This window comes from Lepus europaeus, chromosome 11 (genome assembly GCF_033115175.1).
Source record: "Lepus europaeus isolate LE1 chromosome 11, mLepTim1.pri, whole genome shotgun sequence".
Taxonomy (NCBI): Eukaryota; Metazoa; Chordata; class Mammalia; order Lagomorpha; family Leporidae; genus Lepus; species Lepus europaeus.
In genome coordinates this window covers 10,158,349-10,184,934 of record NC_084837.1, presented here as the reverse complement: position 1 = coordinate 10,184,934, position 26,586 = coordinate 10,158,349, and the positions used below count along the sequence as shown (strand labels likewise).

General features: G+C 58.6%; 1 protein-coding gene across 3 annotated transcripts in view; it reads right to left on the bottom strand.

Annotated features, from left to right (window-relative positions):
* Window positions 1-26,586, bottom strand: part of LRRK1 (leucine rich repeat kinase 1) — a 124,301-nt gene that overhangs the window by 16,759 nt on the left and 80,956 nt on the right. For all 3 annotated transcript variants that reach the window (XM_062204967.1, XM_062204968.1, XM_062204969.1), the window contains 15 exons: window positions 25,356-25,485; window positions 24,751-24,863; window positions 24,144-24,358; window positions 22,074-22,238; window positions 21,570-21,742; window positions 20,704-20,824; window positions 20,431-20,590; window positions 19,086-19,362; window positions 12,261-12,432; window positions 9,898-10,064; window positions 9,089-9,228; window positions 7,284-7,533; window positions 3,470-3,636; window positions 1,929-2,126; window positions 161-438 (listed from right to left, as the gene is read on the bottom strand). In XM_062204967.1, coding sequence (XP_062060951.1) covers window positions 161-438; window positions 1,929-2,126; window positions 3,470-3,636; window positions 7,284-7,533; window positions 9,089-9,228; window positions 9,898-10,064; window positions 12,261-12,432; window positions 19,086-19,362; window positions 20,431-20,590; window positions 20,704-20,824; window positions 21,570-21,742; window positions 22,074-22,238; window positions 24,144-24,358; window positions 24,751-24,863; window positions 25,356-25,485 — 2,726 coding nt within the window. The remainder of the gene's footprint in view (window positions 1-160; window positions 439-1,928; window positions 2,127-3,469; window positions 3,637-7,283; window positions 7,534-9,088; window positions 9,229-9,897; window positions 10,065-12,260; window positions 12,433-19,085; window positions 19,363-20,430; window positions 20,591-20,703; window positions 20,825-21,569; window positions 21,743-22,073; window positions 22,239-24,143; window positions 24,359-24,750; window positions 24,864-25,355; window positions 25,486-26,586) is intronic.

Below are 26,586 nucleotides of genomic sequence, written 5' to 3'. Positions count from 1 at the left end.
TCGGGTTGGAGCCAGCACCTCCCTCGATGAGTGTGGGAGAGGGAGCAGAGGCTGGGGGGATTCTGAGCCTGGGAACCACAGGTGCCATCGGGACTGCCTGGCTGGCCCCGGACAGGCCCCGGGCCCCTGCACGGGGGGGCCGGCCTGGGCAGGCGGGTACCTTCTCGTCGTACACGATGCGGGGCCTGATCTCCGGGGCCTGGTAGCCGGGGGTGCCCTCCACGCCCAGGGCGCCCTCGTGGAAGGACTGGCGCGAGATGCCGTAGTCGGACAGCTTGATGTTGACGTGCTCCTTGACGTCCAGGGACCACACCAGGATGTTGTCCGACTTGAGGTCGCAGAAGATGATGTTCTTCTTGTGCAGGTAGGCCAGGCCGGAGGCGATCTGGTAGGCTATTTTCTGGGTGAGCATGTGTCCGAGGGGCATAAAGGAAGAGTCTGGCACAAAGGTAGAGGAACCGTTTCCTACGTTATCAATATTTTGGGAAAAACATCATTCCAGCAACTGTCTCCCATTCTTCCCTCTGTCTCCCCAGAAACTTTGTGTCCTACTGATGTCGGGCGAGGTCGCGTTGGCGAGGAGGAGCTGAGTTTGTCAGCCCGCCCTGCTGCCTGCCCACTGCCTCCCGGCCTGTTCTGCAGCAGCACAGCCCACAGTGCAACAGCCCTGGCCATCCTGTGGGCGGCTCCCGCCAGCCCACGCTGCCCCAAGCCACGCCCTTCCGTGCACCACCCAGACCTCCTCTTCATGCACTGCTCAACCCCCCTTCTGTGCTCTGTCCCAGCCCCACCTTCGGGGTAGCAGAAACCCCCAGTTTCATCATGTTGCAACCTGGAAACCAGCACGAGGCAGAACTATCCAATATGGCTGCAGGCTCTGTTGCCATGTCGACCTTTAGGTCGTTACGATGAAATCCACAGGGCCGACCCTCCCACCCCCATCACGCACCTGATGCCATGACGCTTCGGAAATTTCCCAAAAGGGGCACAGAAATGGGCAATACCGAAGCGTTGCCCGAAAGCCCTGCCCCTTTTGAATATGCAATTAAGTGCCATCCCAGACACCAGCCCTGTGACTCCAGGCGGTGTAACAGGAGGGCCTGGAACCTTGCTGGCTGCAGCTCTCTCCCAAGCTTGCCCGCAGTCCTAGCGAGGTGCACTTCTGCTCTACCTGGACATAACCCTGGCCTCTTGCTCCCTGTCATCTGTGTCCCCTCCCTGAGTCCCTTCTCACGTGGAGAGGAGAGCCTGGACCGAGCCCAGCCAGGGGCTGCCCCACGATACGGCCCTCACGTTCTCACTCTTGTCCAGGCTGGTGCCGCCAGGACAGAAAATGACCCTCAGTGAAATATTATGTGGGACAGAAGTGCCCACCGTTCAACCTCCGCCCTGGAACTGCTGGGGTTTTCACTGCAAAGAGCAAGGATTCAAAACCCACAGAGTTGCCCTCAGGCCAAGGCTGTCCTGCTGCCAAAGGCGTGAGTGGCAGGTGTCAGACGTGATGGATTTACCAGTGTTTCATCCCTCAAGAAAAGACAGGAGCAAGGAGGCGTTTAATCTCCTGTTTCTAAACGGGTGATTTAAAATTTGGCTGAAAGGTAAGGTCTCGTCCAGCTGAGCCCAGGGTCTCTGAGCCTTGCTAACTGTGGACGCGTGGTGTGTTTGTGGTTAGAGGGTGGTCTGCACGTCGACGGGCAGGACAGGTGCCCGCCGGGAGGGGTGTTAGTTTTATGCCCCTTACAGGCGGACAATTAAGCGACTTCTGACTATGGCAGACAACCAGAATCCGGACCCAGTTCTCCCTGTCTCCAACGCGTGAGCCCTGCAGCCCTGCCAGCGCGGCCCCTCCGTGGTTAGAGCTGGTCGGTGCCTTGCCCCACGCACGGGCGGGCTCTGCGCCTGCGCCCACGGCAGCCCCGCCCCCGCACCTCTGGCGTTCTCCGACAGCAGCGTGTTGAGGCTGCTCAGCGGGGCGAGCTCCAGCGCGAAGCACAGCGGGTGGATGCTGATGCCGATGAGCGACACGATGCAGGGGTGCTGCAGGGCGTGCAGCATGCTGGCTTCCTGCCGGAACTCCGAGAAGTTCTTCATGGCGTCCATGGCGCGCAGGTGCCTCAGCATGGTGTCTGCCGGGGCACGGAACAGCCGTCAGCACTCCGCTGGGCACCCCGAGTCCAGAGCGACCAAGGCCTGGCCGGATGGACCCCACAGCGTCGGGGGCCCTGTCTCTTGGGAGCCTGGGGGCTGGGCCGGGGCAAGATTTGCTTTTAAGGAACATAGGGCATGCAAAGCCGTCACCAGGAATGCGGCCCCAAAGGCCGTCACTATGGAGCTTCATTAAGTCCCCTCCTCAAGTGCTAAGCGTGGCCCTGTCACTTCCAGCAGTTCCACTTCCAGCACCCGCCGGCCCTCCGGGTGGAGGCGGGGGAGCCAAGTGTCCCCACTCTGGTCACCCTCACCCCACCCAGCTGCTGCCACCCGAGGGTCCCCCTTGCAACTCATTCTGCCCAGAGCCTGGCACAGGAGCTCCTGGTTCGGCCTCATCAGGCTTGTGGGGGCTTTCGTCTCTGCTGGTCACTTGGTCCTTAGTGGAAGCTGTCACCATCCCTCGTCAGCCAGAGAGAAAACTGGCTGTGGCCCTCGCCTGTGACAGGCATGCAGCCAGGTTTGAGATCCGTGCATTGGAAACCTCAGCCCCAAGGCAACAGTGCTAGGGGCTGGGCCTTCAGGGAGGAGATGCGGCTGTGAGGGCAGGGATCCACCTCTGGCTGCAGCTGTCACGAGGGGGCCTGTCAGGACAGCAAGTTCTACCCCCTTCTTAGCCCCTGGTTCTCAGCTCAGTTGCCCTGTCTCCTTCCACCATGGCATGAGGGCCCCGCAGGTGCCAGCACCACGCTCTGGGGTTTCCAAAGCTTCAGAACCGAGAGCCAGACGCACCGCTCTTTCTCACAAATCACCTGGTGTGTGGAATTCTGCTCCAGCAGTGGGAAAGGCCACGGCAAGCTGGTGGCAGGTGCCTCGAGGAGTGGAGCATCCCCCAGCCCCACGTGACCCAGGGCCCGTGTGTGCCAAGGGGAGAGGGAGCACCTGCCTCTGGGGGTCCGGGGGTGGGAGGAGCTCCAGGGACACCTCCCCTCCCACCTGTCGCCGCAATGGCTACGAGGGGTCCTGCAGGTACGGGACCCCCCTGAGGCCAGGTGTGCACCAGGTCTGCGCTGGCACAGAGATGGAAATGGTAAGGACAGTTCCACGCCTCCACAGCAGGGAAGTCTCCAGGCACAGGTTCCAGGATTGGCCTGGCCCTCCAGCCTGTCTCCCAACGCACTGGGCAAACAGCAGGGGCCTCCTGGGGTCCACGCTGGCCCCACCCACCCGCTCCCCTCCCCTGCCCCACACGCACCCTGGAGGTGATACGGAGGCGGGAGCACGTGTCTGCACACCAAGGGGGCTGGGCCAGGGCCTCGGTTACCTGCTGGGGCGTTGGCGAAGTTTTTGAACTTCTTGATCTGGAATCGCTTCACGGCCACGGGCTGGCCCTGGTACTGGGCCCGGTAGATGACGGTGCCACTGCCGCCTTGGCCCAGGGTGCTGCCTTCGCCCTCACGGTGCACCAGCTCGCTGTTCTCCAAGAAGAGCCTGCCGCACACACAGCGCGGGCTCAGGCCAGGCCCACCCAGCCCCGGGAGGTGCAGGGGACCTGGCTGGGCCGCTGGTCCCCAATGGCGGATGCATGCACGGCTCAAGGCCATCTGGGAGGCTGGACAGACCTGTGCCCAGCCTTGCCAAGCCCCAGCCTCCGCCTCCGCCAAGTGGGCTCAGGACAGCGAGGCCTCTGAGACGCAGGTGGCACCTGCCCCGGGTGAAGCCTCTGCCTGGGGTGGCGTCGAGTGAGGAGCCCTTGGGATGTCTCCCTCACAAGGATTTTGGCTCGGAGAGCAGGCACCCATCAGACAAACCACAGAGCTTGGCTGTTTCCCCATTTCTCTTCATTATGCAAAGATGGTCTGAACCACCAAGCAGTGTCCCCACAGTTGGCAGCCAGGATGTCGCCCGGGCACGGGGCTGAGGCCCCCATGCTGGTCTGGGTTCTAATCCCAGCTAAAGGGGAGATTTCTGGAGCCAGCACTGTAGGTTAAGCCTCCACCTGTGGCACAGGCATCCCAGAGGGGCACCGGTCTGAATCCCGGCTGCTCTACTTCCAGTCCAGCTCTCTGCTGTGGCCTGGGAAAGCAGTAGAAGATGGCTCAAGTGCTTGGGCCCCTGCACCTGCGTGAGAGACCCTGAGGAAGCTCCTGGCTCCTGGCTTCGGATCAGCCCAGCTCTGGCCATTGCGGCCATTTGGGGAGTGAACCAGCGGATGGAAGACCTCTCCCTCTGTGTCTCCCTCTCTCTGTCTATAATTTTGCCTCTCCAATACATAAATAAATAAATAAATAAATAAATCTTAAAAAAATAAAGGCGAGATTTCTGCTGGGCCTTTGGAAATACTGCCAGTGTCTCCGGGTCGCCTTGGCCTTCTCTCCAGATCCGGAGGCCCTCACCTAAGCAGCCCAGGTCTCAGGGGCCCAGAGGACGGCCCAGAGCCTCCAAGCATCAGAGCGGCAGACCCTTGGCAGGCTTAGAGCCTTGGGGCCACCCGAGCGGCATGTGGGGCTCAGGCCTCCGTGGATGCCCTCATGTCCCCCCTTCCCGGATCTCTGGGTCCTCACCACACAACTCTGACCCTGCTTGCCGGTCCTGGAAGAACCGTGGGGAGAAAGGGCACCGTGTGAAACAAAGAAGGGGGGGAGGGAGCGAGGAGGGGGGCAGAGGGTAAGGGGGAAGTCAGGCTGACGCCCCCAGGCTTCAGGGCCCCCTCGGCTCTGCTGCGCTCCACCGGGCTTCCTCATCTGTACCCCAGCCCGGGTGCCTCCCTGTCCGGGGCAGGTGCAGCCTCCAGTTGAGCCCTGCTGGCCGCCGGACCCCCAGCCCTAGGGAAGCAGCAGTTCCCACGCTTCCAGACTTGGTAGATTTCACCTTCCACGCTCACTGCAGCCCTCGGGGGTGGGCTGGGGCTGATTCCCAAGTGCCCACCAAATCCAGCCGCTTGGGAATTGTGGTGCGCTGGGCCACCTCAGATGGGCAGGGGGAGCCGGGGCGAGGGGGGGGGGCTTGGCGAGGCCCTGGGGGCACCTGTTAGGACTCTTGCAGCCTTGCCAAGTGCACTCTCTCACAGCAGCCACAGGGCAGGGTTCTGCCAGCAAACCCCGGGCCAGGGGGTGTGGTGCCTGCACCCTAGTGGGTCCCTGGCACCTTTGCTCTGCTGGGGATCCAGTCCATGGTGCCGACTCTCCACCAGGTAACTTCATTTCAAGACTATGCCATGGCCTGAGACTCGATCCAAACCAATCAGCAAGAAAGACCAGCGAGAGCTGGTCTTTCGGGTTCCACCCAGCACAGCCCGAAGCCCAGGCTCAGCTGGGGCCTCCCTGAGACAGAAAGGAAAACCCAGCACCTAGGGAGCACCTGGTCTGCTCGTACACTCACACTGGGGACCCTCAAGCTGGCGACGTGGCAGGGAGGGGAAGGCGCTTTGCAGGAGTGGTGTTCACTGTCACCGCCCCAGCCACAGCCTCTGGGGAACTGCAAAGAACCATGGGAGGAGTGCAGCCGTGGAAGAGCCACCTCCCGCACCTCCTGGCCCCCGGTCCTGCTGGAGTATGGGGCAGTGATCACCCGCTTGGAGCCATTTGGGGAAGTGAGAACACAGATACAAGGGGACGTCAGGCAGTTTGCAGGAAAATGGAATTAAAAGACAAGTACGTGGGTGCAAAAAATTCTTGAAACCCATGCAAAAGTTTCACACAGCACAGACTTTCTACAAACTTTGTGAAGACACCTATATATATAATAATATATATTAATATATAGCATGTAACATGCTGATACACAATATATAATTGGTATAATTTATTAGTATGCATAATATATGTATTTTAAATTTGGGTGACACAGAGAGAGAGCTCCCATCCCCTGGTTCACTTTCCAAAGCTTGCAACAGCAGGGGCTGGGCCAGGCCAAAGCCGGGAGCCAGGGACCCAATCCAGGTCTCCCGACGGGTGGCAGGGACCTAACCGCTGGAGCCATCGCTGCTGCCTCCCAGGGTGTGCGTGAGTGGGAAGCTGGAGCCAGGCATGGGACCCAGGGACTCGGATGTTGGACATGGGAGTCAACCTCGAGGCCAATCGCCTACCCCTAAACTTGTCTTTTAATTCCATTTTCTAGCAACTCTTTGAAGCCTCTTCACATTCTTTTACTTTCTTTTCTTTTCTTTCTTTTTTTTTTTTTTGACAAGCAGAGTAGACAGTGAGAGAGAGAGACAGAGAGAAAGGTCTTCCTTCCATTGGTTCATCCCCCAATGGCCACCACGGCTGGTGCGCTGCGCCGATCCAAAGCCAGGAGCCAGGTGCTTCTCCTGGTCTCCCATGGGGTGCAGGGCCCAAGCACTTGGGCCATCCTCCACTACCCTCCCGGGCCACAGCAGAGAGCCAGACTGGAAGAGGAGCAACCAGGATAGAATCCGGCGCCCCAACCGGGACTAGAACCGGGGTGGCAGCGCCGCAGGTGGAGGATTAGCCTAGTGAGCTCCGGCGCTGACCGCCTCTTCATAGTCTTACCAAAAACAAAAAAAAGTGTAATTTTCCTGAAAGAAACCAGAACTCAGCCTTCCCCTGAATGAGTCAACACACCAGGACTTCAGGACTCCAAAATGCTGGGACCCAGTGACGTCACACTGTCCCCGGGAGATCAGCCCAGCTCTCGGCAGCCACAGCTCCCACGGGGGAGGCTCTGCGGCCGTTTCCTGTTGGATGACGGGGCGGAAGACATCTCCTGTTTCCTCCCGTAGTCTCTCAGATCTCCCTGCTGGCTGGTGTGGACGCAGGCCACTCTCAGAACGCAGTCAGGCGGTCCTGCTCAGCCTTAGGGGCTGCTATGCCGCGCTGGGTAGACAGGGACCGTGGGAGCCGAGGGCTGGGGCCGCATTAGCAGGAAGGCTCTCTCGCTGGGGAGTGGGGAAGAAGGCGCAGGAGCCCAGGACGGCTTCACCTGCAAAATGCTTTGCCCAGTGGGGTCTCTCGGGCCTCAAAAGCAGGAAGGCTGTGGCCCCTGCAGGCTGCCTCGCCCTGCTGCCTAGGAGTCGCCGAGGTTCGTTGGGAAGCAGTGGCTCGGCCCCAAGCTGGGCGATCACCCCTGCACAGCCCAGGGCCGGCACCTGTGTCCTGGGAGGGGCCGTCGGCGCCTACCTGGCTGGGAAGTCGGTCATGAACAGCTCAGGGACCAGCTCCTGCAGTGGCACGGGGACGTCCGGGTGTCGGGGGCAGGCGATGAAGTCCCGCTCGATGGCCGCCAGCACGCAGTCTTCCATGTCGAAGTACTGCACGCCCTCCGACCGCTCGCTGGGGTCTGTGTGCTGGGCCCAGGACGTGGCACAGACTGGGCAGGGCACACACTGCTCCATGAGTGGGGTCCCGTCACTTTCTGTGGCCGTCAGGGCTAAATGGAGCCAGAGCAGGAGACGGCCCAGCGTGAGGCAGCTGCAGGGCCCCCAGAGGCCCCGGCACCTTGGGCCAGGCGGGCTCTCACAGCAGGTGGTCTGTCTGTCCTCACCCGGGCCCCAAGGAGAGGATAGAACACGGCACCACACTGGGGTGCTTTTTGGGGACTGTGATGCGCCCAGAGGAGGCGGGAGACCCCTGGGAGCCGCCCGGTGGCCGAGGAGGGGCAGGAGTTGGGTGAGTGGCCCTCACTCCCACCTGCATGGCTGGGTCCCAGCTGGCTCTGTGGGCTGGGGCCGAGCTACTCTCCGAAGCCCAACCACGCATCAGGAGCTGTTCTTAAGATTAGAAGTGAAAGGCCTGCAGCCACTCCAATGCCCTGTGCAAGGGCTGGGGAGAAGCGAGTAGCGATTCTGATAAAGCCAGTCACTGGACACGGGACCTGAACAGTGACATGGGACCTTGCACGCCTCTGCCTGGAGATGCAGAGGAATGCCCTCTGGGCTGCCCACGGCGGTGCCCTCTGGCCGGCCAAGCATCGGCTTTTGCAGGTTAGGAGGGGGGCATGCCTGACATCTTAGGCCCACGCGCAAGTGGCTGACAGGGGCTCCGGGCAGCTGGCTGCTGCTGCTGGCTCCCCCAGGCCCTGTTTGGGGGTGCTCAGCTAGGTCCTTCCTGTCTCAGCTGGCTGTCTAACAGGCTCACCTGTCCAGCTCCCCAGCACCTGCTGTTTGGGGACCTTGGCTTGGGGGGACGCCAGACAAGTGTTCAGAAAGGTTGGATGTACCCCCCACTGGATGGCCAGATGCCCCCAGACGGCCACAACACACACCGGATTGCATATCCCCAGGGGCCCTTTCTAAGCCTTGGTTTCCCCTCCCCATCGATCCCTGCAGGGCCCAAGCTCCAAGGGAAGCCAGGCCCTGGTACATGGGGAGCGCTCCACCTCTCTTCCTTAAGCACCGTCCTTGGCGCTCCCCTGGGTTGCAAGAGAGCGTGCAGGGGAGGCAGCTGGCCGCGGGGGCTGGGCTGGGGTCCCAAACCCACTCTCTACCGGCGTGGCCTCCTCTGCACAGCTGCCTGTCGCCCTTGCCTGCCGCCTCCTCCCTGCAGGCCGCGCTGGGGGTCGGCTCCAACCCAGCAGCGAAACAGCTCTCTGAGCAGCCTCACTTCAAAAAGTGTTTTCTTTGGGCGGACTCTCAAGGAAGACCGGGGACCTAAAGGATCTGAGAAAGCCGCGTGGGTGGTTTGATCCGCGCCGGGATGGGGGGGGCGGGCAGCTGGGGCGCCCCTCCCTCCGTGCCTCTGCACAGGGGGTCCGTCTCCCTCGGCAGCTCCCCAGGCCCCACCACTGTCCTCAGTGAGTAAACAAGACCCACGCAGGCTGCCTGTGAGCGCTGTCTCGCACCACGTGTGGGGCCCTGTGCCGCTCCCCACCCCCACTGCGTACAGCCTGGAGGCCCCGACGATGCTCCCCAGCCGTGCTGTGCGAGCTGAATCCCACTGGGATTTCTGCTAGCCCACGGAGGCAGCCCCGCCTCCCGCCCTCTCACCGGGAAACCACTGATCGATGAGGGAGTTGACGTGGTCGGTGATGAAGGCCATGGCCGAGAAGTCCCGCATTTCCGACTGGCAGATGATCTTTATGCCTCCACTTTTCTTCTTTTTCCAGTTCACATCGGAGGATTCCACGCTGAAAGCCAGGAGGCAGGAAGGGGCTGTGGACCCCGGGGAAGACCACCCTGCCTCCAGGGAGGACCCTCCTGCCCACTCTGCATCCGTGGGCTCACAGAGAGCTTTGCGGGGCGCAGCGCAGGCCCTCTGGGGAGCGACCTCCCCTCCTCCCTCTCCGCTCCTCACAGAGCTAAGGACAGTTTTTTAAAACGCACTGTGAATATCAAACAGCCGCGTGTGCTCTCATTCGCTAAACCTGCAGGACAGACTTCATGTCTTAAAAACACCAGGCACATGGCACCAGGTGGGTGTCTTGTCAGGTCACAGGATGGGGGTGGTGGTGGTGGTGGTAATGGGGGGAGTCTGAGCGCCGCCCCCCACGCCCCCCATCCCGCCTGGCTCCTACTCTCAGAACAAGGGAGTGGGCTGGGGGGCAGCAAAGCCCCTGCAGGCCCCACCCCTGTGTCCAGGGCAGGTGCCCAGGTGCTCAGCCCCCCCGCCCCCCGCTCTGGTCCTGGGCTGGGGAGGCCAGCTCGGCCCTCACCCTCCCCACCTGTGTGCATGATGGGGGAGGATGGTTGCAGGGGTGGGGGGTGGGTACCACACGGGCCCCTCTAGGGAGCAGAACCCTGGATGCCCGGCGAGGGGGCCACGCCTCCCGGGCAGGTGCGCTTGGGCGAGCTCCTACCTGAGGTAGCCCCCGTCAAACGTGACCAGGAGCCCCTCCTGCCAGTAGATGGTCTGGTTGCGGCGCACCCGGAACGTGCTGCAGCGGTTCCTCTGGTTTCCCGTGAAGCTGTAAATGGTGACTTTCCGGTTCCGGCTTTTGGTGTTGTTCTTCTTGTTTTCAAAAAGCTGAGGGGCAGAGAAAAGCGCCTGCTCGTCGGCCCTGTGCAGAGCTCCGGGGGCCTGGCCGGCCCAACTCCCCCATCCCCGGCACCTCCCACCTTCCCTGCTGGCTCCCGCGTGGCTTCTTCTCCCGGCACTCCTGGGGCCGGGGCTACAGGTGTCTCCCAAAGGCTCCCAAATAGTCAGAACTCCAAAAAATTTTCCCTCCCCGAGTTTACAAGCAAAACTTGATGCTAGACAACGTGGAAAAGAGAACATATGGGAGAAAATAAAGCAGCCGTGTAACACCACACGGAGACGCTAGGAAGACGTTGGCGTCCATTATTCCAAGGTTTTTATTCTTTCTCCATATGTTTAAAAACCAGCCGTGACCAGATTGGACTTCTAGTTTTGTATGTTTTTAAAAACACCACTTATGGGGTCTGCGTTGTAGGGTAGTAGGTTAAGCCTCTGCCTGCAGCTCCACTTCTGATCCAGTTCCCTGCTAATCGTCTGGGAAAGCAGTGGAAGATGGCCCAGGTGCGTGGGTTCCTGCACCCACCTGGGAGGCCTGGATGAAGCTCCCGGCTCCTGGCTTTGGCCTGGCCCAGCACTGGCCGTTACGGCCACCTGGGGAGTGAACCAGCAGATGGAAGATCTCTCTCTCACACTCTCTCTCCCCCCTCTCCCTCTGTAACTCTTTCAAATGAATAAATAAATCTTTGGGGGAAAAGAGCTACCACTTATCCTTTGCCATTAAAACCCACAGAAGATTTATTTTACTAAAATTTCCTATTTTTACTAAGTACAGTAATGTCCGGAACCATTCCCTTCTCTTGGACGTTTACGTTGGTTCCAAGTGCTTGCTCCCTCTGTTAGGCTGTGTTGCACACGAGCACGGTGCACAGTGGCCTCTGGCCGGCCACCATCTCCCGAGTTTGGATGCTGAGCAGTAGGGCCACAGGGGGTGGCATGGCTCAGGATCCTTGGGGAGGAATCACTTTGCAAACCGCCGAGCCCATCACACGGGAGCAGCTGGGCTCAGAGCGCACCAGGCCTGTTTCGTGCCCCTGGGACAGGGACGCCTTTGATGAGCGATGAGCTAAGCTTCCCGCTCCCCCTCTCCCGGTCAGCTCACCCATCTGAACTCCAACAGGACTCCTCTCCTAGCCAGCTGCGCCCCACGCCAGCGACGACAGTGCTGGTGCTCTGGCCTCCCACTTGGAACCCAGTGGGACATAGAGTTCAAAGGCAGAGCGGGGGTGGGAGGGGGGCGCAGAGCCTGCTGCACGCCCTCCCAGTGCTACAAACTCCCCCAGCCCCCCGCCTGGGCTTTCTGGGTTCTTGCCTCTATTTTTCTTGCTGTTTGAATAAAATAGGAAGATCAAAGGACATCTTTCTGGAGCCAAGGAGTTATATAACCCAATGAGGGTCTTCTAATTAGAAGGCAGGAAAAGCAAACTCACGCAGAGTTCAATGTCAAGGACTCCACAGCCAGGGTTGATGTAAACCACAGAGTGCACTAGGGGCCCCGGGGGGGCTCATGGGAGCAGATGTCTGGGCTCCCCCCACCCCAAGTTTTAGATGGATTTTTGCACCGGGGTGGGGGCGGAGGGGGGGGCTGAGGATCTGCATTTCCCTGTGTTCCCGGATGAGGCCGCTGCTGCTGCTCTGGGAACCCCACGGAGAACCACGCAGTCGTCAACTGTTGCAGGAAATGGATGCCACTGACAACAGGGACTGCTCTCCCCGGGAGCCACGCCCAGAGGTTCTGATCGGGGTGCTCTGGGGGTAGTGTGTGTCTGCCAGAACTGGGCCCCTCTCTCCTGGCCCAGTGAGTGGGGTGTACAGCCTGAACCCAGCTTCTAAAGTCAGGTTCCCCGAGTGTGGTGACGGGGCCAGCGGCGTCCCGGGGATCCGGTCAGAAGTGCCAGTGCTCGGCCCCAGCCCCACCCGCCGAGTCAGAAGCCCTGGGCGTGCTGTTGGAACATGCTCTAGGTGAGTGGAGGTGGAGGTGGGTGATGGTGAGGCTTCCTCTCCGAAAGGGGGGTTCTGCCTCAGCCAAGGGCTACTGATCTCGGGGGGCCCAGGAAGGGGCTGCAAGGGTCTGTGCTGGGCTTGCGGCCTGGGCCCGGGTCGGTGGTGTCACCCAGGGGAAGCGGCTTGAGCGGGCAAGGCCATGTCCCCCCCAACCCACCTCCCCGGCACAGAGGCCGTGTTTACCTGCAGGTCCATCTCGGCCAAGCTGATCAGCATCCGTGCTATAAACCTCTGCCAGAAGCCGACGGGCACGAAGCTCATCTTGAACACCCGCTGGATGGTGTTGGCCGCGGGGTGCCGCATGCCATGGGTGTCCAGGCCGGGCTTGGCGGGAAGCAGGTGCGGCAGCAGGTAGCTGAAAGACACCGAGACCTACTGAGGACGCACGAGGCTGAGCCCCCGGCCAGGACCCCCGCCCTCCTCGCGGGCCCTCCAGTTCTGCTCTCAGACAGAGAGGCTCATCCATGGCTGAGAATGCCGGCTCCAGAGCGAAATGGAGACGGATGCAGGGCCTGTGTGATCCAGGCTCCTAGGACAGAGGCTGGGACGAAGCTGAGGGGAGACAGGCGTGGGCGCTCCCGCCGCGGGCAGGGCTCAGGTTCCCTTCAGTTGACCTTGGCTGGTGGACACACAACATGGCTCCACGGTCCCGAGGGCAAAGCCGGCAGGGCTCAGAGCAACACCGTTGACCCTTGGGGCCATCTGGTGTTCTTGGCCGGCTGAGAACACACGACCGCCTTGCAAGTCAGACCGAGGCTGCTTTGCGCAAAAGAGGGGGGTGTTTTACGAGGCTGCGCTTGGTCGTAAAAACCCTGGGTTAGGGAGGCACACATGGCTGGTGTCACAGCGGTCCCTCCCAGAGTGTGCCTGGAAGCCAGCCCTGTCTGGGCGCCGGGAGCTGTGGGGTGGCCACGGGCAGTGCCTGGACTCTTTGTTAAAGGGTGTAGCTTCAGCCCTTCTAGTCCCCGGAAACAAATCCATTGCAGTCCAGGGAAGGCCTGTAGAACATTCTGGAAGAGGATCCCATAAAATAGTACATCCTTGGCCCTCCATATCTACAGATTACTTTCTTTTTCTTTTCTTTTTTTTTTTTTTTTTACAGGCAGTGAGTTAGACAGTGAGAGAGAGAGAGAGACAGAGAGAAAGGTCTTCCTTCCGTTGGTTCACCCCCCAAATGGCCACTACAGCCCGCGCTGCGCCGATCTGAAGCCAGAAGCCAGGTGCTTCCTCTTGGTCTCCCATGCGGGTGCAGGGCCCAAGCACTTGGGCCGTCTTCCACTGCACTCCCGGGCCACAGAAGAGAGCTGGACTGGAAGAGGGGCAACCGGGACAGAACCTGGAGTACCAGCGCCGCAGGCAGGGGATTAGCCTAGTGAGCCACGGCGTTGGCCTCTACGGATTTCTTATCTATGGATTTAACCAACCTTGGATTAAAAACTTGAAGGAAAAATTGCATCTGTATTGAACACATCCAGATTTTTGCCTTGCCATTGTTCTTTGGGCAATGCGGTCCAAGCATTATTTACGTGGCATTCCTGTTGTGTTGGGTATTGTGAGACCCGGGGTAAGGAGAACGTGTGTAGACTGCACGCAGACACGAGGCCATTCTACAGCAGGGACTTGAGCACCGTGGGCTGCGGGACCTGCAGGCAGTCCTGGAAGTGATCCTCTGTGGTTACCGCGGACAACCGTGCACGGATCCTGGCTTTGACCTGTGTGCCCTGGTTCTTCAGTACATGGGGAAGCGAGAAGGCACCACGTCTCAGGGCAGGCAGGTAGCCCTGCGCAGGGGTGAGGCGCCGGGTCCTTTCCAGCCACTTCAGGGCTTGGGGGAAGGGACACTGCCTCCTCCCCCACCCCCAGCTCTCTCCAGCCGAGCAACCTGCTTTAATCCCCACCTTCCTAAAATCCCGCCTTTATGCACCTCCCCAGGGCCTCCTCAGACAGTGGGGTGTGCTGGGAGCCCGGGGGCTTGTGCTGCCCACACGGATGTGTGGATGTGTGCTGTGCGCTCAGGGCCCCTGGGCAGGGTGCGGCGGGGGTCATGCCCCAGACTGCACGCAGGTGGAAGAGCCAGCTCCGAGGGGGCGCCAGGGCATCGTCGGCAATGATTCGATGGTGGGAGCAGCACCGCTGACCTTATGAAAGCTTGGGCTGCAAGGAGCCGGACCCAGCCAGGGCACAAGGGAGCCGTTACACCTGCGCTAGGATGGAACACAGCCCCCTATTCATGACCTTGACCTTGTACAGACACAGACACCGCCACTCCCAGGACTTAACACGACAAAGGAGCAACCACAGCACAACTGCAAGTATCTGACAGCCTCCCGGAGACGTAGTTCTAAATACGTGAGATGCGCTCTCCTATTGGTCCTCACAACCACTGCACGCCCGCAGGTGGGGGTCCTGCCCCCACTCCAGGACGAGGAGGAAGTGCAGTGCACTCCCCAGCAGTGCGCTCCACACTGCTTCTCACGAGGACCTGCCGTGAGCTGCCTACCTCTGCAGTTGCGTCAGCGATACGCACACACACGGTGACTTCAGAAGAGCTCACAAAACTGGAATTTAAAGGTAGGCCTATTCCAGTGCAATATTTTTAAAAATTCATTCACAGTTGCTTCATAATACACATTTCCCATGAACTTTGCAATGATCCCTTGTTTCCATGGATATCATTTTTTTTTTTTTTTTTTGCACTGGGATACAATTGTCTTTTAATTCCATTTTTCCAGAACCTTATGAAATGCCTTCCTATGACAAGTATATGTATCTGTCTTGGATATAGAATGTAGAAAACCAGTTACTGTTAGCAGTGTCTCCTCTAACTTGCTGATAAAATAACCATAAAATTGTCAGATGTGACAATGCTGTAAACTCACACCTTGAGTTTTTCTTAGACCAAAGCCAAGGACAGACACCCCATGGTGTGGTGCGAGGGCCAAGGAATCCTGCATTCCTCTTGGGGCTTCTTTTCTTCTGGCCCCCATGGCGCATGAGGTCTCTCTGGGCCCCAAGGCCCTGTAGAAAGCGGAGGATGGCCTCAGGCAGAGGGGCTCAGGGAGGCTGAGACACGGACAATGGAGGCCAAGTGTGGGGCCAGCTCCCCAAACGTTGCTGGTGAGCATCCCCCTGGGGCTTCCAGGGCTGAGAGAACAGGCAACTGTGACTATGAACTCTTCACGGCCAACGCTAGCACCAAGCTCAGGAACTGGACGACTCGGGCTGGGGTGGTAGGGCCCTGAGTGCTGAGCTGGCTGAGGTCCGAGCATCGCCCAGAGGCTTGGTCCCTGCACACACACACCCCCCTCCCCTCCTTGCAGCCCTGGCCCTCTCAGGGATTTCACCCTGGGGGGGAGGGATGGTTTCTCAGCTCAGCTGCTTAGGAAGATGCAGCCTGGGGAGAGTGGGAAGAAGTCAACACTACACCACTGATAAACTAAGACACTTATTCTAATCCTAGATTAACCATCAATTATAACACCAAGAGATGTGGCTAAACAGCCAAAAGAATGAAAATACTAAAAAAATTCTTTTCTTAACTCAAAAGAGGGCAGGAAAGAATTCAGAGTAACAAAAATAGAATGTATATATTCAAAATACATAGCAAGATGGTAGGCTTCAACCCAACCTTATGATTAATTACACTAAATGTAAATGTACTAAATATTTCTGTTAAAAGGCAGAGATTGTCGGATTGGATAATGGATTTTCATCAAGAGATTCATTTTTAATATAAATAACCAGATAAGCTGCTAATGAAAGGATGGGGGAAAAACCCAGTTAGAAAAAAAATAAAGCTGAGCTACTATTTTAGTAACAGACAAATAGACTTTAAGAAGAGAATATTACCAAAGATAGATAGTTTATAATGAAAGAAACAATTCATTCAAGCCATGACAATTATAGATGTATACATCATTAACAATAACTTCAAAATACATGGATGCAAAGTGGACAGAAGTGGAGAAAGACACAAATGCACTGACACAGTTAGATCCTTTAATGCTTCTTAGTAATGGGGGAATGAATAGGAGAAAATCAATGAGGAAGACATCAAGGATTTGAACAGGACTGTTCACTATCTGGCCACACTAGAGAACATGCACACACACATACACACACATGTACACACATAATTACACATACACACATGCACACACATACATACATGTACATACATACATGCACATATACTCAAACATATACACATGGATACACACATGTACACGCATACACACAATTACACATATACACATACAATACACACACATTTACGTATATACATACACACATGCTTACAATACACATATTTATACACATACTTACACATACATATACATACACACATACATACACACATGTACAAACACACATACACACATGCATACACACACGTGCACTTTGGGCTTTCACCAAGAAAGATCATACATTGACCCATAAAATAAGTCTCAATAAGTTACAGAAGACTAAAATCTTAGAAATATTCTCTGATCAAAACAAATAAATTTAAAATCATTACCAATATGGCATTAAAAAGTCCCTAAGAACTCATATTTGGAAATATAACAATATATTTATAAGTAACCAATGGGCTAAGTAAGTAATTACAAGGGCTATTAGAACATATTTCGGGGTTGATGCTGTGGCACAGTGGGTTAACGCCCTGGCCAGAAGTGCTGGCATCCCATATGGGCGCCAGTTCAAAACCTGGCTGCTCCACTTCCAATACAGCTCTCTGCTATGGCCTGGGAAAGCAGTAGAAGATGGCCCAAGTCCTTGGTCCCCTGCACCCACATGGGAGACCCGGAAGAAGCTCCTGGCTCCTGGCTTTGGATCGGCACAGCTCTGGCTGTTGCGGCCAATTAGGGGGTGAACCATCGGGTGGAAGACCTCTCTCTCTCTCTCTCTGCCTCTCCTGCTCTCTCTGTGTAACTCTGACTTTCAGGTAAATAAATAAATAAATAAATCTTTAAAAAAAGAACATATTTCAAACTGAACGATAATGAACACAGCAAAATACGTTGTATTTATCACATAAAGCAGTGCTTAAAATGCTTGGCTTTAAATACTTATACTAGAAAACAAGGAAGGTTTAAGATCAATTCTGGAAGTTTCTACCTCAAGAAGGAAGAACAAAAAACACAAATCAAATCCCAAGCAGGAAGAAGGAGGGAAATAGCAGAGAAGCAATTGATGAAGCAGACAGACAGACACACAACAGAAGAAACCAGAGAGGATTAAAGGTGGTTCTTTGAATTTATCTGAAAAGTTTGACATTTAGCACGATCACTTGATCAAGACAGAAAAGACGTATCACTAACAACAGAAAGTACATCATTAGAGATGCCACAGACCATTAGAAGTTATTACTGGGGCCGGGGTGAAGTCCCCCTGCAATGCCAGCGTCCCATATGGGCACCGGCTCTACTCCCAATCCCGCTCCCTGATAATTCGCCTGGGAAAGCAGTGGAAGATGGGCCCCTGCACCCTGGAAGAAGTTCCTGGTTCTTGGCTTCAGCCTGGCCCAGCCCCCACCACTGCAGCCAACTGGGGAGTGAACCAGCAGATGAAACTCTCTCCCTCTCCCTCTCCCTCTCTTTAACTCTGCCTTTCAAATAAATAAACCCATCTTTTAAAAAAGTAAACTCACCACAACCAACACAAAATGAAACAAAAGTTTGGATACCCCTACACCTATTTAATAGATTGACTTTCTAATTAAGAACCTTCCTATGGGAAAAACTCTGAGCACAGAGAATTTAATTGATGAACCCCATCAAAGAGTGAAGGAAGATACAATATGGATCTTACACAAACTGGAAATAGATAAGGAGGAGGACTTTTCAGCTGTTTTTGAAGTCAGTGTTTGCTTGATAACCCATAAAAGCTCTGAAGAACGTACTGACCAATATACTTCATGAACTCAGATATAAAAATTCTCATATAGAACATCAGCTCTTGGAACCTGGTAATACATGAGAACAGTGAATCACGATGAACTGGTACCGGTTTCCGGAACACAAGGTTGGGAAAAAACGATCAACAAGCTCACTTAGCCGCAGAAGCCCAGGGGGAGAACTAGCGTGGTGGAGGCAGAACAAGCAGTTCTCTGGGGCTACGCTCCACACGCACTGGTGATTAACCCCTCGGCAAGGCAGGAGGGGCGGGGGACGTCCATAAAACCCTCTGCTAGGCCCCGAGGTCACCGGCGGGGGCAGGATGGCTTCTCCTCCCTTCTAGTCAGGCCTCCCCGAGGCCCAGGCAATATCATTCGGCAGGAAGAGGAAATAAGACACACAAAGGTCAGAAAGGAAAAAGTGAAACTATCTCTTTTGGGGAGGGAGGGAATGTTTACGTAGAAAATCCCAAGTAATCTACGCAAAGCTACCAGAGCCAACGGTGAATTTAGCAAGGTTTCTGGAAATAATGTAAATACTGAAAAAGAATTTTGTTCTTGTATACCAGAAACAAACAATGGCAATCAAACGAGAAGATATGTCACTTAACACGGCAAAGAACATGAATTATGTTGGAATAAACGGAACAAGACATGCCCCAAACCCGAAACTGGGAACAAGAAGACACTGTTGAGTGATGTGTTTAAGAGACCTAAAGAGGGAGACACAGGGGAGACCCAGCACTGTGACAAGTCAGCTCTCCCTGATCTCAGCGATGTGTAGCAGACTGCGTGACTGCACGCACATCACCGCCGCTCCCATCATTACCGCACAAGCGAGCCAGCGAGCCTCCAAATTGCTTTAGTGCCAGCCCTGCATGTTTTCCGACACCGTTTCAAACCCCGAAGAAGAGAAGCCCATGGCCAGGAGGTCGTGGCCACTATCCTGCTCCCCAGCCATGTGGGCTGGTCGTCGCCAAGGGCTGGCCTGTCCCTGGTGGCCGGTGTGATGGGACAGATCCCTGCAAACCCCGCTCAGGCCACCGACGGCCCCAGATCCCAACCCCCATCCTCTGCGGGGGGCAGTTTGCCCAGCCCGGCCCCTGCCTCACCTGTCGTTGGCGACGGGCAGGGCGATCTCAAACTTGGCCAGGAACTGGAAGTACTGCTCCTCCGTCTGCTGGGTGAAGCCCGTGCCCACCAGCAGCATCCTGAGGTCCTCGGCTCGGATCACCCCGTTCTTGGCCACCGAGCGGGAGGCCTTGATGTTGAAGATCCGCTGCAGGCATTCGGACAGCCAGATGGGGTCCAGGAAGTAGAGGTTGCGCAGGCCGTGGCTGGTGTCTGGAAAGTGCAGCAGGGTGCCAGTCTCTATGAGGAAGTTGATGGCTGCAGGGGGAGGCGGGAGGGAGTCGTGTTACCCAGAGAGCCAAAAGGGACCTGGGTGACCCTATCCCGGGGCGGGGGGTGGGGGCCAGGGCACGGACTCTCCCTGGGAGGGGTCCTCTGGTTCTGACACGTTGGCCCCTGCTGCCCGGGTCAGCAGCCACAGCACCAGTTCCCTGGTAGCCCTTGTGACTGTCATCAGTGTCCCGAGCGGACGGCCAGCTGGGTCAGGACAGGCCATCCTCATCGTCCACAGACTCTGTCTTTGCAAAGTCACCTGCCAGCTGGAATGCACCATGGATTCCAAGCCAACTCTCGAGGGCTTTGGCAGGCATTCGCCGATGTGCGCAGAGCGCTCGTCCTAGGAGCAGGCCCCCAGCTGGGCCGAGCGAGGCGACTGTGTCCAGCCATCATGCACACTGAGCGCCACGGTGTCAGACTCTGTGTCTGTCGCAGTGACTTCCCCGCGTGAAACGGGCCGAGACACAGGGCTAACGTGTTCTGCAGTGTTCCCAGGGAGGGGACTGCTGCCGCGTGCCCTACGGAGCAACCAAGCGCGTCGGGCACACTCAGGCACGGGTGACAGTGCCATTGGCCATGAAGGCGCTGGGCCACTTTAGACACGTCTGAGCAGGAAGACACAAACATCGTACTGACTGGCCCATGAGAACGCTGTCACCAAGGAGCCCACTCCCCAGCATCCCCAGGAGCAAGGACTCCACGCTCATTAGGTCAGGGTCCAAGGTGTGCAAATGGACTAGAACAACAGCCAATGAAGAGGCTCCACTGGGGGTGTCTGACCTCTGTCTCCGCCCCGGAGGGCAGGACCAGTGTACCTGGCTCACCAGGAGGCCCTTGGCAGCCAACACTGCGCGTCCTAGGGAGCAACGTGGAAGGAGGAGGGGGCCGGAAGCCCCCCGCCCTGTTTCCATTCATCTCGGTACAGTTACGCTGCCCTGCGGTGCCGAGGATTAGGCCAGAGTCGGCGACGTAGCAGGTCCTGTTCCCCACAAGTGCCCCGGCCCCGGCTCCCCGGGGGGCCCTGCCCTCTGCCCCTGGGCCCGCGCCCACCAGACTGCAGGTCCTCGTAGTCTTTGATGTCATTATCGGGCGTCTGCTCCACCAGCTGCTCCAGCTGCCTGTCCGTCAGGTACTGCACGTCGTCGCCCAGGCTCCGCCGCTGCTGCTCGGCCAGCACCGCCTCCTGCAGGCTCAGGTAGCTCCTGGGGATCTGGGGCAGGGGCGGCCTGAGCGGGCGGGGAACGCTCCCTTTGCGGCCCTCCGACCCCACCCCTTCCCCACCTGGAGCGGCCGGCCCGCAGCAGGGACGAGCGCGGTACCCACCAGCCTCCCCGCCAGCCGCTGGCAGCCGATGGAGCTCCCTGCGTCTTTCATGCTGCACGTGACGTGGAAGATCAGCTGCCGAAGCCCCTCGTGGCCTTCCAGGCTCTTACAGGAGATCTCGCTGTGCGGGCACAAGGGGCTGAGCCGCATCGCCGCTACCCCACCCCCCCGGAGGAGGCCCCGTCTTCCCAGGAGTCGGCACAACTCACTACCACGGCTCGAGAGTTAGGCAGGGCAGCCCCATGTGTTGCTTTCCCGTGTGCCCATTTTACAGAGGTGAAGAGTGAGGCACAGAGGGAGGGGCAGACTCAGGCTTGACCTGGGGCTCTGACCCGGAGCCGGCAGCCCCGTTATCCAGCCACAGCAGCACCCCTGGAAGCCTTCTGAGTCAGGCTGTGACACCCCCAGGCTGACCCTCGCACTCCACCCAGGGTGAGGGAACCCCAGTGCAGCAGGGGAAACAAACATCTTATTCCCACCAGGGAGCACTTTCCTAATCCACTGAGCCTCAGGTCGGTCATCTGCAAAGTGGGCACGACAGCCCCCACAGCCTGTAGGGCAGACGGGGAGCCGGCCACCCTCCCCCAGCCAGCTGACCCTTCCTCCCCCCCCCATTCCCTCCCCACAGCAGGCTCTGTCCCTGCTCACTGGCCCACCAACGAGATGGGGTGCTCGAGAGTACATCTCCTAGCCCCAGGGGAGCCGTATGTGCTCGGCTCGGGCCGTGGGCTGGGGAGGCACAGAGAAGGCATCCCCAGGCCGGGTTCTGGGAGTCAGTGGACCCCGAGGAGCCCTGCCCAGGTCCCAGGCTTCCCCTAGGAAGATGGACAGAGGGTACGGGACGCATGGCGGGCAGGGGCTCTTACTGCAAGTGCTTGAACGTGATGTCCGGGAAGCCGGTGGCTCTGGAGCCGGCCGGCGAGCGGCAGAGCGCCAGCACGTAGGCGCGCAGGGTCGCAATCCTCTCCACGCGGAACTTGGCTTCTATCAGGTCCAGGTGCGTGCCCACCACAAGCACTACCGCGTTGGGAGCCTTGGCCTGTGACAGAGAACCATCCTGCTGAGCCCATCCCCATGCGTCGAACAAGGGACGGAAACCGCCCTGTGGCCAGTGCTCAGACTGGCCCCTGGGGAGGGATCTCTGACCCCTGGGACATTCGGGCAGCCTCCCACGGCGGCACCTGCTCCACAGGGGGAGGGAAGCCCCGCCCCCGCAGGCATGCAGGGGTTGGGTCTTAACCTGAGAACCAGGAGGACTGGAAACATCTTACCACGGCAGAGCAGCGGGCCCGCGATTCCGGGGTCTCCCCCAAGAGCCCACCAGTCTGACATGTGGCCTCGGCCCCAGCATCACCCCGGCGTCCACTCACCTCGATGTTGAGCAGCCAGAACTGCAGGTTGGCCACGGCCTCCTCCCCCAGCGCCAGGTTCCAGACCACCACGTACAGGGCCTTGTCCGTGAAGAAGCACTGGTTGACAGTGGCCATGCTGGCCGGGCCCCCGATGTCCCAGACATTGAACACTATGGACTCCACCTACTTGAGCAAGAAGGCGACAGGGATACACTTTACACACCGAGGCCTCGCTGGGCCCACAGCAAGAGCAACCGAGAGCTTCGCACGCTGAGCTTGGAGCCCTGAACCCTCGCCACCATGCACAAGGCACGGGTGCCCTGTTGGCGGGAGGTGGGCTGCTGGGGGCGTCGGCATCCTGCTACGGGGTGGGGGAGGGGAGGACGGCGCCCGCAGAACACTGCAGGGCATTGTATGTCTCCGTCTGCTGCCCACGGCCAGAGACGTGCCGCCAAGCAGCCTCGCTCTGACGTCACTGCTCAAACCCGGGCTTGGCCTCTGCTTGTGCAAGGGCCAGGCCCAGCCGGGCCTCTGGCTTCCGCGGGTCAGAGGGCGGCGCCCACCAAGGCTGCCGGGAAAGTCCGTCTGCCGCCCCCCTCCCCCGGCCCCCACCGACGTGGAGTCAAACACAGGCTGAGTTGTGAGCTGCCAGGAACGGCAGTTTGTCTGTCGGCGCGTGAGGTCGCGCTGTGGCCGGGGGAGCAGAGCCCACCCGGATCTGGGGCCAGGACTCATTTCCGCAAGGCAGCGTTTTGGCCTGGGAGGCGCAGAGCGCGGGCCTGGATTTGTATAAAAGGAAGAGGGACAGCTGCTGTCAACTGGCGAGGGGCCAGCCACCCAGGGAGCACGCAGGACGGGAGCGGACAGGACGAGCAGAGATACGGATTCTCGGCTCGGGCCTGGGGCCGCCGTCCGTGGGAGACCCGCTGGGAGAACTCCAGGCTGAGTCACTGATGCTGACCAGGCAAAGCTGCAGGGGAGGCGGAAGAGCCGGGTGGTGTGACAAAAGCTGGGGCCGCGAGCCAGCTGCATTGTCTCCTGGGGTGTGCTGGGGCAGGCCCGGGCCGGTGGCTGTCCCGACAGACGGACTCCGACTCTGGAGGACTGGCTCCGGCATCCGGGTTAGCACAGACAGGCCGTGTGGGGCAGCTTGTGGTTCCAGCTGCACCTGCATGCTGGTGGTGGGCGCAGGGGCCCAGAGGAGCTCACGGCACATTGGCACCTCCAGGCCCCTGTGACCTGGAATTCCCACGGCAGACACCGGCACAGCAGAGGAGGGTGGCGCTGTCTGCGTGCCCCCAGCTCGGGGCAGGCGCAAACTGTCCCGTGCCATAGCACAGGCGTACCGATCTCACCAGCGTGCCATGGCCTCTTAGCTCTCTCTTCCCTTCCTTTCTCCTGGTACTGAACGCGAAAGGGGGTGACTCACAGGTTTGGGGAGGGGTTCGTTGGAGATACGAGGGCTCTTCAAAACATGTGTGGAAAATGTGTGTTATAAGAAAACCCGTGCAGGGATTTCAACATTTCTTTGCAGCAAAATAAACTTATCTTTTCATGCTGTTTTTCCATGGACTATTAGAAAAATCGTTGTGAGGCTTACAAATGGGACTTTCAGAATGTGGGGTGAAAGCAGGCACCCAGAGCGCGGGAAGGAGCATTGCTCCTGGGTGCCCTTTAGGCTCCTCTTCGAGGGTCGGAGGCCGGATCAGCCCTGGAGGCGCGGCCTCTCCCAGACATCTCAATTCGGGGCCTTTGCGGCCAGCCAGGGAGTTGTGTTTGAAAGTTTCGTGAGTCGATGGCAAGCACAGGCAGGGTTAATCCCCACTGGCCCCAAGCCTCCACTTAATGCTAACAGGAAAACAGTACGGTTGTGTGAGACAACGATTCGCTGCCCTCGGCAGGAGCTGGTTTCCAACGACACACGGTGGTCCCTGCAAACATCGCAGGCCCCGGGACGCGACGCCTGCCCGCTCGCCTGCCCGAGAAAACCCTGGGCTGTCAGGGGCGGAGGGAGAAAAGCCCCAGGGAAGACCCTCCCCACCCCCACCCCGCCACCCGTGGGCACTCTGCGCGCCAACCATCCTTGACCTTGGCTCTGCAGCCAGCCGGCCTCTGGAGCTCCCACTTGGTGGTCCTGATGGTGGCCTCGCCGGGCACCATCTGGGGGGCCCTCCCCGTCTGCAAGATCTCCAGGAGGGTGGACTTGCCCTGGCGCGGGGGACCCACGACGATCATCTTCATCAGCTTGCAGCGCTCCGCCTTGCGCAGCTGAGCGCGAAGGTAGGACAGCGTGGCTTTGGGGCCTGTGCCAATCGGAAAGGGCGAGGGTGGGTGCCCCGGCCACCCACGCGTGGGGACACGCCCTCCTCTCCTAGGAAACCAACCCTGTCCGGAAGGGATAGGCGCTGCTGATCTGACGGGGACAGCAAAGGGAGCCCAGGGCAGGATGTGAGTCCCCCCCCGCCAGGGTGGCGCGTGACAGTCCAGAACCTAAGGACAATGATGTCCTAGCTGCTGTGAGGCCAGACTTGACAGTCCTGTTACAGGTGCCCAGCCAACAGAGGGAGCCTCGCAGCTGTCAGCCAAGGGGCCCCCTGACAGTGTCTTCCCAGGCCCCAACGGGCCCTTTCTGCCCCGGAACCCAACAGGTGCACCCGGGTCATCTTTCCAAGAGGCGCCGCCGTGGCCGTCCTACCTTCCTTTCTGATCTCGGCAGGCACGTTGCTGATGTGCAGGTCCTCAATGTCCAGCTGCCAGAGGTTGCCCAGCTGCCCCAGCTCGGGCGGGAGCTCTCGGAGGCCGGGGTTGCTAAGGACACACGCACCCGTGAGCGAACACACACACGCACACGCACACGCAGCTCCTGCCAGCCTCCATGGCCTGCAGGCGCCCCGACAGTCTCGAGTGTCCCATTGGAACCCCAGGTCCAGCTCTGGCTTCTACACGTAGGTGCCCACCGCTCGGGGCTGGGTCCCCTCCTTCTACAGAGACGGTCCCTGCCTCCTCTGTAGGAGGCCTGCCACTTGACACTGGTGGCATTTTGTGTTGTCCTCAGGCCTGGCAGGCACGACAGGGTGGACGGCTGAGCACGTCTCCTCACTGTCACCCCAGCCACGCCGCCAAAGTGTGCAGCACCCGTCCTGCCCCCGGCTGTCGCTCCCCCACCTCCTGGCCCAGCTGCAGGTCTAAAGACCCCACAGCTGCTTCTGGGTAAGCAGACGGCTCCTTCCGGCCCGGCCAGCCTGTCCCCAGGTGGCCGCCCTCCGCCCCGCGCCCCCACCCCCCCACCCCGGCACTTACTTGCCCAGGTAGAGCTCAGATAAACTCTTGAGCAGGCAAACGGATGGCGGGACCGCGTCCAGGTGGTTGTCGTTCAGACAAAGGACTTCCAGAGAGTCGCTCAGGAAGGCAGGGAACTCCAGCACACAGGCTGCAGAGAGAGGGCAGAGTGGACCGTGGGCCGCCACGCCGGCCTGGGCCAGCACAAGGCGCAGGCCAGGTGGCTGGGCACACGGGTGCCACCTCCAGAGCACATCCTGGCACAGCCGTCGGCGATCGCCCAGCCGCCCGAAGTCTCCAACTGTCCCTGAACCCCCGGGACAGGGCAGTGAGGAAGAGGATGCTCAGGGGCTCCCAGCTCCTGGCAGCAAAGACAGAAGACAGCTGACACCCTGCCTCGGGGGCGGGGCACACACGGCTGCTACAGAGCAGGGGCAGGCCACACGACAGGTGCACAGCTGGACCGAAGAGCTACTGGGAAAGCGAGGTGCAGGATCAGATACCTGGAAGGCTTATTTTTTTTTTAAAGATTTATTTATTTATTTATTTGAAAAGCAGAGGCAGAGAGAGAGAGAGAGATCGATCTTCCATCTGCCGGTTCACTCCCCAAATGGCCACAATGGCTGGAGCTGGGCTGATCTGAAGCCAAGTGTCAGGAGCTTCTTCCGGGTCTCTCACATGCAGGGGCCCAAGGACCTGGGCCATCTTCCACTGCTTTCCCAGGCCATAGCAGAGAACTGGGTTAGAAGTGGAGCAGCCAGGACCTGAACCGGTGCCCATATGGGATGCCGGCATTGCAGGTGGCAGCCTTACCCGTTATGCCTCAGCGCTGGCCCCAGGCTTATCACTGTACCACAAAACACAACAGACACACACGTGTGCAGACACACTCTCCATGCACACGTGGGAATACATGTTACACACATGCATGCATACACACCACACACGCACATGTATGTGTCTGTTCCGTGAGGGGTCTTCAAGAACTGAGTGGAAAATGGGTACTACAAGAAAACCATGCGTGGATTTCAGAATTTTGCACCAAAATAAACGTAGCTTTTAATTCCATTTCTCACAAACGTTTCACAGGGCCCGCATACACATGTGACAGCAGCTGTCTCAGGAAACGGCATGACTGTAGGGCTGAGCACTCCTGCCACACCCATGAGTGTGGTTCAGAATCCCGGGAAATGCACCTGTACCGCTTCTTCCATTCCAACGGCGAATTCGCCAGCGACCCTTCCCACGCCTC